Source organism: Brachypodium distachyon, chromosome 2 (genome assembly GCF_000005505.3).
Source record: "Brachypodium distachyon strain Bd21 chromosome 2, Brachypodium_distachyon_v3.0, whole genome shotgun sequence".
NCBI lineage: Eukaryota > Viridiplantae > Streptophyta > Magnoliopsida > Poales > Poaceae > Brachypodium > Brachypodium distachyon.
Window position 1 is genome coordinate 53,075,159 of NC_016132.3, and position 13,022 is coordinate 53,088,180.

At 45.9% G+C, this 13,022-nt stretch overlaps 3 protein-coding genes and 1 long non-coding RNA gene across 10 annotated transcripts; 1 reads left to right on the forward strand and 3 right to left on the reverse strand.

Moving 5' to 3' along the window:
* Positions 1-56: 56 nt before the first annotated feature.
* On the reverse strand, positions 57-707 carry LOC104583349. Its single transcript, XM_014898653.1, has one exon. It carries the CDS (start codon positions 705-707, stop codon positions 57-59), a length of 651 nt encoding a protein of 216 aa, XP_014754139.1.
* Positions 708-2,302: 1,595 nt separating this feature from the next.
* LOC100834088 (protein GPR107) lies at positions 2,303-3,966 on the reverse strand. The gene has a single exon (XM_003564511.4). The coding sequence runs from the start codon at positions 3,892-3,894 to the stop codon at positions 2,554-2,556; it is 1,341 nt and encodes a 446-aa protein (XP_003564559.1). The 5' UTR covers positions 3,895-3,966; the 3' UTR covers positions 2,303-2,553.
* A 2,381-nt stretch (positions 3,967-6,347) lies between these two features.
* LOC104582897 lies at positions 6,348-9,502 on the reverse strand. Of its 5 annotated transcripts, XR_002963820.1 has the most exons (4): positions 8,897-9,033; positions 7,846-8,451; positions 7,424-7,628; positions 6,348-6,792 (listed from the first exon to the last, which is right to left on the reverse strand). It is a non-coding gene; the product is annotated as an uncharacterized LOC104582897 (long non-coding RNA). The 5 variants fall into 5 exon arrangements; XR_002963823.1 differs by lacking the exon at positions 8,897-9,033 and adding an exon at positions 9,373-9,502 and having other exon boundaries at positions 7,424-8,451; XR_002963819.1 differs by having other exon boundaries at positions 7,424-8,451.
* Positions 8,715-11,842, forward strand: LOC100834586 (probable membrane-associated kinase regulator 4). 3 transcript variants are annotated; one of them, XR_002963818.1, is made up of 4 exons: positions 8,715-9,916; positions 10,799-10,929; positions 11,252-11,390; positions 11,542-11,842. XR_002963818.1 is itself a non-coding variant. In XM_003564513.4 (2 exons), the coding sequence occupies exon 1, from the start codon at positions 8,821-8,823 to the stop codon at positions 9,907-9,909; it is 1,089 nt and encodes a 362-aa protein (XP_003564561.1). In that variant the 5' UTR covers positions 8,715-8,820; the 3' UTR covers positions 9,910-9,916; positions 11,542-11,842. The 3 variants fall into 3 exon arrangements, 1 of the variants encoding a protein (XP_003564561.1); XR_002963817.1 differs by having other exon boundaries at positions 8,715-10,929; XM_003564513.4 differs by lacking the exons at positions 10,799-10,929; positions 11,252-11,390.
* The last annotated feature ends 1,180 nt before the right edge of the window (positions 11,843-13,022 follow it).

Genomic DNA, 13,022 nt, shown 5'->3' on the forward strand with positions numbered 1-13,022 from the left:
GAATCGAAGATTCAGGGAGGAGAAACGTAACGGATAGTGCTGCATACTACCCACCATCATGCATCCCCTCGCAGCACTCTAGAGCTCAAACTCCTTCCCGCGGAGAGCCAGCTCAGCAGCTTCTTCCTCGTCACCATCCAGAGCGAAGCACTAGTTGTTCCTCTCGTCGGGACGGGGGCCTGGCCGATGGAGAAGCCGTAGTCCTTGGTGCCGTCCAGGTTGACGTTATACATTTCTATCCGTACCTCCATGATGACGCTTGCCTGGGGCGCGCAGTTTGCGAAGAAGAGGCTATACTCGTCGGCGTGGGTGACGGGGAAAGTGCGGTTGTAGTGGCCGTTGTCGTCGAGGTCAGCGAAGCTGAAGAGCGAATTGATGTAGGGGCTCGAGAGGACGCATCCTTGGTTGGGGTCGAGGATCAGACCCGCAGGCAGCGGCTGCGAGGAGATGGCCTGGAACAGAGCCTCGTCGGAGAGGAGGAAGAACCCGTACTGATGCAGGTCCGGCTTGTCGAGTTGGGAGGAGGCCTTGGCGCCGGACACGGAGATGGACACTGCCCCGCGGCTGGTGAACCCGAACCTCTGTAAGAGGATGGACTTGCGGAGGTCCACCTTGAAGACGTCTTGCGTGATCTCCGCCGCCGACGGGCGGAGGAGGAACTCGGCTAACGCGAGGACGAGGAGGAAGCGCGTAGCGGCTGATGCCATCGCGGCGAGGTATGGCCGTATGGGGAAGATGGGTGGAGTCTGGAGGTGAGCGGATAGGCCAGAGCCAGACCGGTGTCGGGGACACGGCCGAATCGGCAGTTTAGAGGTGCGAAACTGCGACCTGCGAAAATATGGCAGATGGCGGGAGCTAGCGCGTTTGGTTTTAAACGGAATGCCAGTTAGTAAAAATAATAATTAAAAATCAAAGAATAAAAGTAAAAAAAATCAAAACGGCAGGCACCGCACGCCAGGCGATCCGTTTGCAGGTTCGATTGATACAAACTGATACGGAGTATGACAAACAGTCAGGGACAACAAAAATTAGTTACTCGTTCCGATCCATATTAATTGTCGGAATATTACGTGTATCTAGACGCTATTTATGCATAGATATATTCATATTTGAGCGAATTTAAAACTATGAATCGGAGGGAGTAGCAGAAATTTGGAAACCACAAATCGGCTCACGGAGTTCCTGGTTAAACAGAAAATATCGAGATATAGAGAACACGTACATGAACACTATGGCAGTGGCAGATTTTTATTTTGTTTGAGAGAATTGCAGCAGCAGTTGAGAACTTGAGACAACAAAATGTTTGACGGCAGATCTGAATTCTCCAAGCATAAGTGCATAGCCACTCATATACACACCAATTCAGTTCTTAAAAAAAAAACCTCAGCAGCATATACAAATCCGCCGATCCTAGTCATGGTCTCGTAGAGTGGCTAAACCGTACGATGGTCGCTGGTCGGGATCTTGGATTGGTGCCGTGGAAAATTAGAAGGCTGCCGGCTAGATCATGGAGTGGAACAGAGATCAGGATGCAGCCCCGCCAGACTCCAGTGGACACCTGGGTCGCACCCGGCGGCGTGGCCCTAGCCGGCAAATCGCGACGGAAGAGCAACCGAACAGGATGAGAATGCCAAATCGCGACGGAGACCACAAAGCAAAAGCCACGAGTATTTCTCGAAAATACACCCCAACAAAATTCTCCGTTGGTCAGCTCAAATACAGTTCAGACAGAGGTATCAAGCAACAGGAGTTCGCCTTCAGAAAGACCAGCTAGCGAACGACGGCAATCCAGGAGCTTCTAAATTATCACATCATCTGGACATCGACAATAAGATGCAAATTACCTGAAAATCTACAACTTAGTGCTATAAGCGTATCTGTTAATCAGCTTCTTGGAAGTCAGAACAAGAGACATAATCCAGAGAAACACAACACAGAACCAAGATAGCTCACACTTGATGCAGTGTTTGCATGGTTCTGAGATGATTTACAGGTATCCATCAAGCATGCCAACAGGATTCTACTCCGGGCTTTACCATTGACTGATTGACACCAAGTTCCAGAATGTGGTTGTCCCTATAGGTGTCCATTTGGTACCCAGTCACGGTAACATTGATGGCGATGCACCAACAAGCACACCATCTTTGCAGAACTGTATACCTCTTCTATGCCACTAAATTCTCAGTAGACAATTTTTTGAAAAGGTACTGCAGCAGACCAATGTTTATCCATGCTCTCCCTATAAAGATAAAATTGCTTGCTTCTACAGGAAGTAGAACAACTGGGCATGAGGAAGCAAAACTGACACTTGAAAAAATGACAACACTGATTGAATTCCCCCTAGTTTGCAACAAAAGCAATCCAATTATCCCTGGTCTCATCAGCAACATTCAAAGTTAAAAGAAATGAGTAGAAGGAAGTGAACATTTACCACGTTACATAGACAAATATAAGCTAAATACTGCATCTGTATAGTATGATCATTGATCAACATCACAAGGAGAAGAAATGGAACACATAGTGTTGCATTCCACGTCATCATCATCAAGAGCTCTAGAGCTCAAACTCCTCCTCGCGGAGAGCCAGCTCTGCAGCTTCCTCCTCCTCATCATCTAGAGCAAAGTACTGGTTCCTCTCTGCCGGCTTGAACATGTAGAACATGAAAATGTAAAATGCCATGGTGGCCACCTCCTCTGCCGCAACACTCACCCATCTGAACTTGTAGTTTGTGATTGTCTTGAGAGCATATACTATGATCCTTGTGAAGTACAAGTAACCAATCACGACTACGTAGAACTGGCGGAAAAGCGTGAGTTTGGCAAGGGTTCTGGCAGCCTTGCCATCTGTCTTGGATGACTCCCGGAGCGAACGCATCGACCACACGACCGGGAAGAGCACCGCGCAGCAGCAGGCTACATCAACAAACAAGAAGATCTGGTTCCACGTTACCCATTCTTGCAAGAAAGGCCCAGTCTCACCGACGACAGCTGCAGCAATGTTAGCTGCAACCTGCAACGGGATCACGATCATGAGCACCTTCTTCTCCTTGTCCTGCAGGAACGGCTTCAGGAATGACCACCCGGTCCCAATCAGCGCAATCACAGCGAACAAGATCACACCCTTCACAAGCTGGAACAGATAGAACATCACATCCCACCCATGCGATGTTCCCGCGATGCGGATGTAGTGCTGATCCTCGGCCGCCGAGATGCAGTACAGCATACGGGCGAGGAGCAGGCAGGACATGAGGTGGTGGATACGATGCGCCGAGAGGCGGTTGTGGTAGAGGGTTACGTACAGCCACACGGCCAGGAACACGACATAGCCGAAGGCGAAGAAGGCGTAGATCGTCGGGACGGGGGCCTGGCCGACGGACAGGTAGTCCTTGGTGCCGTCCAGGTTGGTGTTGTACATGTCGGTGCGTACCCCCATGGTGACGCTCGTCTGCGGCGCGCAGTTGGCGAAGAAGAGGGTATATTCGTCGGGGTGGGAGATGGGGAAGGTGTGCTTGTAGTTGCCGCTGGCGTCGAGGTCGGCGAAGTTGAAGAGCGGTATGACGTAGGGGCTGGAGAGGACGCATCCCGTGTTGGGGTCGGGGTTGGGGTTCTGTTCCGTGGGCGGCGGCTGCTGGTAGATGGCCTCGAAGAGCGATTGGTCGGAGAGGATGAAGAACCCGAGCTGCGTCGGGTCCGGCTTGGCGAGCTTGGAGGAGGCACTGGCGCCGGTCAAGGAGATGGACACAGATCCACGAGGGGAGAAGCCGAACTTCTCGAAGAGGATGACATCGCGGGAGTCGTCCTTGAAGGACTCCTGCTTGATCTCCGCCGCCGCTGGACGGAGGAAGGCCGCGGCTACGACGACGGCGAGGAGGAGGCGAGCGGCGGCGGACGCCATCGCCGCGAGATCTGGGGGGCGGGGGGGAGGGTAGGGAGGGCGGAGTAGTGGAGGTGCGCGAATTGGCGAGACGCGTCGGGGAGGAGGCGACTTTCCCTTTGGGCTTATGGAGATGGGATAGCGGTCCAAAGGGTCGTTGGATGCGCTTTGAGATTGGTGAGGCCTCGGTGGGGAAGACTTTGACCGACGACTCTTCGTTGGGCGGCAATACGGGGAAGTTTCGTTTCGGTTCGACCGTAATAAAATCAGTGGAACACGTATGTCAGTCAGTAATATGCAACTGCGAACGAAGCTGTGAGGGGTGATTATATCGGGAAAAGAAGAAAAGTCTAGAAGAAAATAGGCTGAGGATTGACGACGGAGAAGGAACGGCTTTGCCGGGTCAAGCAAGTTCTCCGGCGTGTTCGAAGGGTTAATTAAACGCCTGTTTCGTCGTCTCAGGCTACCGTACGTAAGATAGACACGCTTGATTGACCCCCAGAAGCAAGATTATGTTAGGAAAAGATGCACTGCTCAGAGTGCTCACTGACAGAGACATTCTATACTTCTGGTGCGGTGATCCTTTTGTTCGTTTCACCCGTCAGCTTCGCGGAATCCATATGGTAAACCACAGCCACTTTCTTTTTCTTTTTTGCGACGAAGCTAGTTAAAGTTTCTGAGGTTTCGAGGGAGAGAAAAGGAGAGATGGGATCAGGCGGAAAGAAACAGGACACAACCGAATAGCGGATCCGCGGAGCCGTGCACGGTGGATTCCTTTCCTTTTCGATTACTTCCCTGACGACGGTTCAGTGTCACGCCGGCCGTCTCACTGCCTCCTCGAGTTGGATCCTCACGCGTTTGGTGTGCACTTTACATGCTCCCTGTCACGAAGCACGTAGCCAGGCAGCACGGCGGCTCACCAGTTCTACGGCGGTACGTCGCTCCACATGGGCGCTGTATATAAAACTGTTGGCATCGTGTGATTTGTGCCACCGGATAAAGGGTCCGTCCATGCATCGTTGGCATCGTGGATGTCACTTCCGCGCCCGTCCGCCCGAGTAGATGCGTCATGTCCTTCGTGCTCAGGGTGGTAGAACAGATAATGCGGTGAGTCCGTGCACGCTGTCACTAGCTTACTGCGAATCGGCAGCCACTCCTTCACAAAAAAAAACAGAGAGAGCAGATCAGCGGCCACTTTGGGCTCGGATTGGAAAACTGTGCCTGTGGACCTGCGGTCCGCATGTAGCCCGTTATTGGGCCGATGCAAATACATCCACCTAACCAAGTCTTCCAGGTGCCAAGAAAGAAGAAGAAGAGCCAGCGGAGTCGGACAAGCTTGGCCCAATAAGCGTTGACGCTTAATCGATCCACTTTCTTGATGGGTATAATGTTCTCTCATGATGAACGGTCCTTATACGTGAAAAGGTTATGCCCGGGGACAAGTTTCTACGAACTGTCTCCAGGTCTTCTGTTCTTGGAGAAATCAGAAATCGGCATTCGTCAGAAAAAAAATAAAAAACAAGGTCCTAGCCCTCGTGTCGATTGTCTCTTCTCCCTGTCCTGGGACTTGTTCGCAGAATCCCATGCTTTCGGCGAGAAATTTGTCGGTATAATTTTTGAACGCAGACAATCTTCAGTGTTAGATGAGTGACAGGAGCCATACCAGGGGGAGTATGGTGTTCCGCCTCCGAATTTAGGAACCGGGTTGCAGCAGGTAGCCACGAGATAAGGAGAAGCAGGTGTTTTCTCCATGTCGTCGTTTGGATTACCGTAGCAGATTGGGTTGAATTTACTCGGGTTAGATGCATGCGCTCATCAGTAGGTTAGCTACTTGAAATATCGAGACAAATTTCAAACTTAGTCGCTCAATCGTGTCTGCAGGCAGCAGGTTGCTTAACGTAGCTGCCATCATATTTAAACTGTATCCCGCAGTCAGCACTCAGGACACAGGAGTCAGGACTGTTGCCTTGCAAATGCTCGTTTTCTTCTGCAGATCAACCAGGTCCTGACAGGAGTCCGAGTCCTCCAGTGTCTTACTGAAGAACCCTGATGGAGAGGAAAAGAAAGAGCTCTATCCAAGAAGCTTCGCAAATTGACAAGCTCAGCGTTAGGTATTTCTTCTTCTCTTCGTTCCAACTCTGTGAATGCAGTAGTATAACAACAACGTGCATGCATGGTGATGGTGTATCTGAATTAACATGCCATGCTGCTTCTGATGATCAATCGCATCATGCATGTGTGACCTCGTATAACGGGAAAAATAGCAGACTATTAAAAGAACCAAGTGTGGAGCGCCTGGCCTGTGTCTGTATGCAATGCAATGCTTTCCCCATTCCCAGGATCAGGAATGGCGCCTCCAAGTGCCAAACAGGGAGTAATAGTAAGGTGCATGTACCGCACCGCATGATCTCCATGCACTCCGATAAAGAAGACCACGTAGCTGAAACTTTCCCGTTAGATGAGCATTTTTTACGTCTTGATAAAAGAGGTTTGTTCCATTCTCCTAAAATAAGATATCTCCAAGCAACTAGTTCAGTCACATCGCAGAATTTGAGAACAGTACAAAGAAACATGGTGGGTCTGTAACAAAGTTACCCACGAACCGTTCGCCTTTAGCTCGATAGTTACAGGTATAGAATGCTCATGGGCTAAGCTTAGCTGCTAATTAAGCATTTTTCGAAAAAGTTAAACCAGCCAGGATGACTGCTTATTGCCATATGGAATACGGAGCAATGATTAGTGTCGGAACCTGGAGTTGGAGAGTTAAGCAGTCAAAATTCTGCACGAACTTTCTGCCTATTAGGTGATCAGAGGCCCCAGAAATTGCTGCAAGACCAGAAGCTTTTTGTTTGGTTCCAAGTTTGGAGAAGCGGCAAAGTACACCTCGAGCTCTGAGAGCTTTCAGAGGACCCTCCTTTCCTTTTACAGGGCAAAGAAAAATTAAATTAGGCTCCCACCAAGAAATGTCAGGCAGCAGTGTTTGGCATGCGCTAAAAAGATTAACACGTACAGCTAAAGCATCCCGCAGCTTGTTAGATTACTGTACAGGAAAAGACATAGCTACTAGTCTACCATTAAGGGCTTATATACTGTCGACTCCCACGCGTCATGAATTTTCAGGTATAATCATGTCACTGGATGTCACCATGTCGGTAAGAGGTGGATATGAATTTTTGCTGGGGTAACACTTTGTTTGTATAATGTTTTCCAGGTGCCTTAGAATGTGTAGTGGGCGAGCACGAATCTTTTTCAAGTTCCAACCACCAGCAACCACGTAGCAGTGCTATAAAACTATTCAGATACCTTTAGACCTGCAATTCAGGAGATTAACTGTTCTAGCTGTAAACTTTGTACGGCGACGTTTTCATAAGATATTCATTAATCGATGTGTGGTGTTAGTAGGGGTGTTAGGCACTTAATACAACACCTAACCTAGTTGACATCCCTGTCTAATCAGTTCCTCACCTGCAAAAGAGTACAGGACTAGAGTTTGTCTATGGGTGTTTGGTTACATATATCAATAATTCCATGGATGTTATTCTTATGGTACCTTTAAGCAATTTGTTGGATCCTTGCTTAGTGCTCTAGCTGGTGCCAGGGTGCTTTTTACTAGGTAGTCGCATCTTGTTTGACAAAATTTGCGGGCTGGGCAGGTAGTTTTTCCTCGGGGTTTCTTGGGGCGAAATTTACCAACTTTGATGCCGAAGGTCTGCATGAGAAGTTACACAGAACAAAACTTGCTTCGAGAAAAAGATCTGCATGCAAAAAAAGAGTAGTACGAGTAATTTACAAACAAAATAGAGTGTTTCAGCATATATCAGATTCAATAAACATATTGATCCAGCTAAGAACCTAAAATAAGTAGAGCACAAGAGATAGATAAGACAGGTATTATTAATGCACCATGAAGGCCTTGAAGAGCGCTAATCCATGCCCAGTAATCAATAATTATACTAGGGAGGCAAAGCTGACCTTGGATCAAAAGGCAAGGAACTGCTGCAAGCACCGGAGAGATGGAAACAAGGACGCGGAGAACATCTAGCTAGCTACGCACGCGCAGTTTGGACAAGAAACTTAAACAAGGGGCCTGATCTCTTGCCACTGATGTCACCCTCAGACTTCCATAGATTGACATGAAGATGAAATGAACAAATAGCACCTTGCTCCATGTTTTGAGGGCATGCGCCCTTACTTCCAAATTTAAAAACACAAGCTTGATCATGAATTGGTCAAGCTTCAACAATGTGTTGTTGCACCTGGGAAGCGAATTCAAGCCACATGGAACTTAAAACTCAGCTTATTTTTGACGCTAATTTAAATTACCTTCAATCGTACTTCACTGTCAAGTGTCAACATAGAATGTGGCCTTTGCATCTGAAATACCATTAAGCAATCCAACAAACCTTCCTACACTTTCTTGCTCGAAAGAAATATGATGCTTCCCAATGGAACCGTCCCAGTTAGCATTCCAACCAAGTGGTTTGGTCGTTTGGGGCACCCTGCATATCAGCAGGCACCAGGCAGTTTGTAAATCATTTAAAGCATGAAGCCATGAACCATGTTGGCTACCTTGTAACCCTACACATTCAAACAAACAAATAGCTTGAGTCATGAAAAGAGAAGAAGCATGCAAAGGAAGAAGCAAAATAACATAATCACATAATGTACTGCAGCCACAAATAGAGCAATAATAGAGTGACAATAACTATGGACCTCACTACTGCGTTACATATAACCGTGATGGAGGGGATTAGGATGCAAACAAAAGGCAGATCAAAGTTAGGTCCATCAAAGGAGTAGTATATAAACCTCTTCTCCTACAGGCATTCAGCTTTGAAGCTCACTCAAGCTCCGTCCACTTCCTTCCTAAACCACAACCACCATCTCTGCCAAAACCAAACCAAACCAAAGTGCAACTCACCAAAAACACAAGGCAAGGCCATAACGATGGCAAGACATGCCCCCCAAATCCATGACCAACCACTCCAAGAAGAGGACTACATAGACATGGATTTGAGCTCACCTGCAGCAGCAGAAGTGGTCACCACCACAGCAAGCTTGCTCTGCTACACCACAGCCATGGCAGCCTCACCCCAACACTCAAGGGAGTTTGAGTTCCAAATGTCAGCTCCGCTTGACCACTGGGAGCCCATGGCATCACCAGCAGATGAGCTCTTCTACAAGGGCAAACTGCTACCACTCCACCTTCCACCACGGATCCAAATGGTTGAAAAGCTCCTCGAGATTGCGGCTGACAAGGGCCTCCTCTCTGCAAGCACTGCCCCAGCGACACCATACCAGTCGTGCAATGTTTCCCCAGCAAATTCATGTTATGCTAGTGGTGAGCTCAATTCGGAGCATTATTTCCACGAATGCACATCCACCAGTATTGGTGCTGCTGATGTGGAATTAGCATGCGAGAAGAAGCCATGGTCCAAGAAGCTCAAGTTCGTCAGGAATCTCAAACTTGGCCTCAAGCTCAAGGCATCAAAAGCTTACCTCAAGACAATATTTGCCGCTAAAGCAGGGGATCCAGATGACAAGAGTGATGCACCTAGAGCAAATGAGTTCTCCACTGCCCAGGTCAAGAGTTGGAGGAAGCCATTTGGCCAAATCAGAAGCAACAGGTACACAGCCTCGCCCATCAGCAACAGTACCACACTCGGTGGGAAGCTTAAAGAAGATGAGTGCGGGCATAGGAGGTCGTTCTCCAGCGTCATTATAGGATATTCGTCATCAAACAAGACGTCATCTGCCTCATCATCATCATGCTCTTCGTCGAACTCATCCTCCTCCATCCCAAGCTCAAGTGACTCTGGTTTGGGGCCAGTGCTGAGGAGGAGCAGCAGTGCAAGCTCTGAGATGGATAATCCCATCCAGGGTGCAATAGCATACTGCAAGAAGTCACAGCAACTAGCCTCGGTGAGGAAGAGTGCCAGCGATACAGGTTTCCGGTTCATGTCATCGTCAGCGTCAAAGATAGCTGCAGAATCTGAAGATGCAGAAGACATTATTGAGATTTGCCGAAGACAGTAGTATAAAAGTACGAAAATTCAAAACCCTGATAATTCTGTACACTTTTGATCTTATGCTTCCTGCAAACATGATATATTGTTAAAACAGTAATGTTATTTCCTTGAAGAAAACTCGGATATATATATGTAAAGTAATTTCTGTTCTGTCTACAAACAAACAGTTTCACTATGTTCAAAATAGTATTTTAGCACTTGACATGGTTGTAGAAACAATGGAAGTACCAGACTACAGATAAAACCGCACAAAAAAAATTAAGGTAAAGTTTTTTTCCAATCAGTATCCATATTACAGATGCATGTGTAGCAAGTCCATAACTAAGAAGAGAGGTAAGGGAAACAAATATCATAAGTCACAGGCAACGGGTCATGGTTATCACTTATCAGAAGACAGCCAATACTGTTTTGGGTTAAGCTGGCATTTGCACCATGGTTGTATAGATATCACATGCACAAAGCAGTTCCTGATTAGATCTTGCCTGCTTTTTCTTTGGTGAACACAAGAAACATACTCCCAAAAGGTTTCTGTTCCAGTTATGTGTATACGGTGCAATATAGGTAAAGAACCAATAAGTTTTTAACGAAGCTATGATATTAACAGACAAGGAAAGATAATGAAGCTTTTCTTATGCAACATGGTCGCAGCTTGAATATTACATTATGAGCAAGTAACAATGGCACAAATACAACATTACAGTGAGTCCAGCTATATTAAAAAGAAATTTTTCTGGCAACCTCGCACCTTAATATTATTATTAATACGTATGTAATTATGCATCTTGAGCTTTACTCTCCTCTCCTGATTGCTAATCCTTATGTATTTAGGGATTTGAGCGCTAATTAATCCGTATCTTGAGCTTTACTCTTCTGAATGCTAATTCTTGCGTATTTAGGTGCCAGAACGCTAATATCACTCTAATGGCTCAATCGAGAAGGTGAGAAACATACATATACTACAGCAGGGACCTTATTTGGGAAATGTATAGCACTGGTGACTGGCACTTAAAACATGAAAGGCAAAAAGGTAAGATGAGATACTTTTCTTGCTGTGACAAATGAAAAGCAGTAGTGCACATCACAAATATGAATTGCCTAGAGGTACAGATTGCGCATCTTTAAAGCTATGAAACGTCAGAAAACAATAAAATGAATGAGGGAGAAAAGGAAAAGAAATGCAAAATGTGAAAGCAAAGGAGGCAACAACTTCTGCATTGGAAGATACACTGAGATGTGACGAATAAATAAACAAAAACTGATTGATATGACTCCACCAATTTGATAGCACCTTCTGTGCTCGAGCAGTTTTTTTAAGAGTTTCCTACTGATTCTTTCTATCATGAAAACAGATAATGCCATCGAGATAAGAACAGGCAATGGGAAAGCTTCAGAGGTTAAGCCAAAGACATAATATAACAAGAGATGAACTTCGTTGCTAAATTTAATATCCCCCCTTGTCTATCTCCTGAGAAATATCAGGGGGGAAAGGTGAGTAACTGGGTTATATTTCTTCACTAGCGATTGGACATGTGTAATGCAAAGCGCATTTTGCAAATTTATATTCCATAAAAATGTTTCATTATTCAAATATCCATCAAGCACGACATCTCTATTAATCATTCACATATAACATTTGCAGAAAACATGGAGCTACGGGCGAAGAGGGGGAAATAGAGCAGATGAAATGCGTGTTTGGATCTCTTGCTTACCTTGCTTAGCTAGACTAGAGAAAACTAGCTCAGCTGGTCAAAGCTAGGAAGAGCAAGGCTTGTAGTTTGGTTAACACCAATTGCAAGCACGAAGCAGTTTGCATAACAGAAAGTAGCGAGGCGTGTTTGCCCGTTCGGGAGAGCTGAATCAGCTCTCCTCTGGTGGCAAGTCTTTGGTTCAGTTATGGGCTATCTTGCCTAGCAAAGCAATATTTTTTATCCCCTACCAAACTATCATCCTAGCCTAGCGAGGCTATGGCTCTCCTAGCCTGAAATCCAAATGCACCCTAACTCTCTCTTATGCAAGAATAACTCCCATCCATTATCAATTGTCGAAATATTACATGTATCTAGACGCTTTTTATGCATAAATACATACATATTTGGGGAAATTCGAGGCAATTAATATGGGACGGAGGGAGTAATTTTCAAGGGTCCAGATTTACTCGCGAATCATCAGATCATTGAGATCATTTGAATTCCACCAAATTTGTATATCTGTTGTATTAGTAATATATGTATTGATCTAAGGAAAAATGATGGTAAAACTACAATAGAATTACAGAATGATGTATCAGCACATGCACCTACTGATCCTCCGAAAGGGACCACTGCTTATCAGAATCTATCCTAAATCAATACAAAAGAATCCCACTGAAGGGACCATTGTGTCCCTTACTCCCTTAGCTTCAAAATAGAAAATTGGTGATGACCAAGTGCAGACAAATAAACCTTAAACTAAGAAGGCATGTCAAGGAAAAGCAGGGCAAGATTGAAGCCAAAGGTAAGCAGACTTACCCACCACACCGATAATGCTGAACAGTGTTCAGACAAATAGGCATGTAACAGGGCCTACTTTGCCTCCCTGCTTCTCCAGAACCCATATTACTTAGTTAGCCAAATGTTTGAATTGTTTATCAGGTCTCCGTAGTTCGCATAACATATGCTGCATATCTATGCTTTTCTTCCCTGCATGGATTTAAATTATTCCTGGATTGCTGAGTTAACCTGTGCTACTGATTTGCTAACCAGTGAACAAAGTAATGGTAGGTTATTTGTGACAAACCTGGTCTTTTATCCAGCGACTCCCCAAGTGATTATTTCAAACCCACAAAATGATACCTTTGGGTTCATGCATTTGGATTCTTTTAAATGTCTCCTAATGATCTTGCCAAGTTTCAAAGGTTCTTAATGATTATAGACGATAAATTTGTTTCCTGACATAAACAATATCATTCTGGATCTAATAACATCACTGCAGATTGTACTGTCAAGGTGAGTATGCTTCAACTGTTACACGAGCTAGTTTTGCTTGAAATCTTACAGGCTCGACAGAATAATGGAAGAAAAAAACTCAGGGAATCAACTAGAAAGTTCTGGTAGAAATATTGCATTTTCAATAGAAGAATGA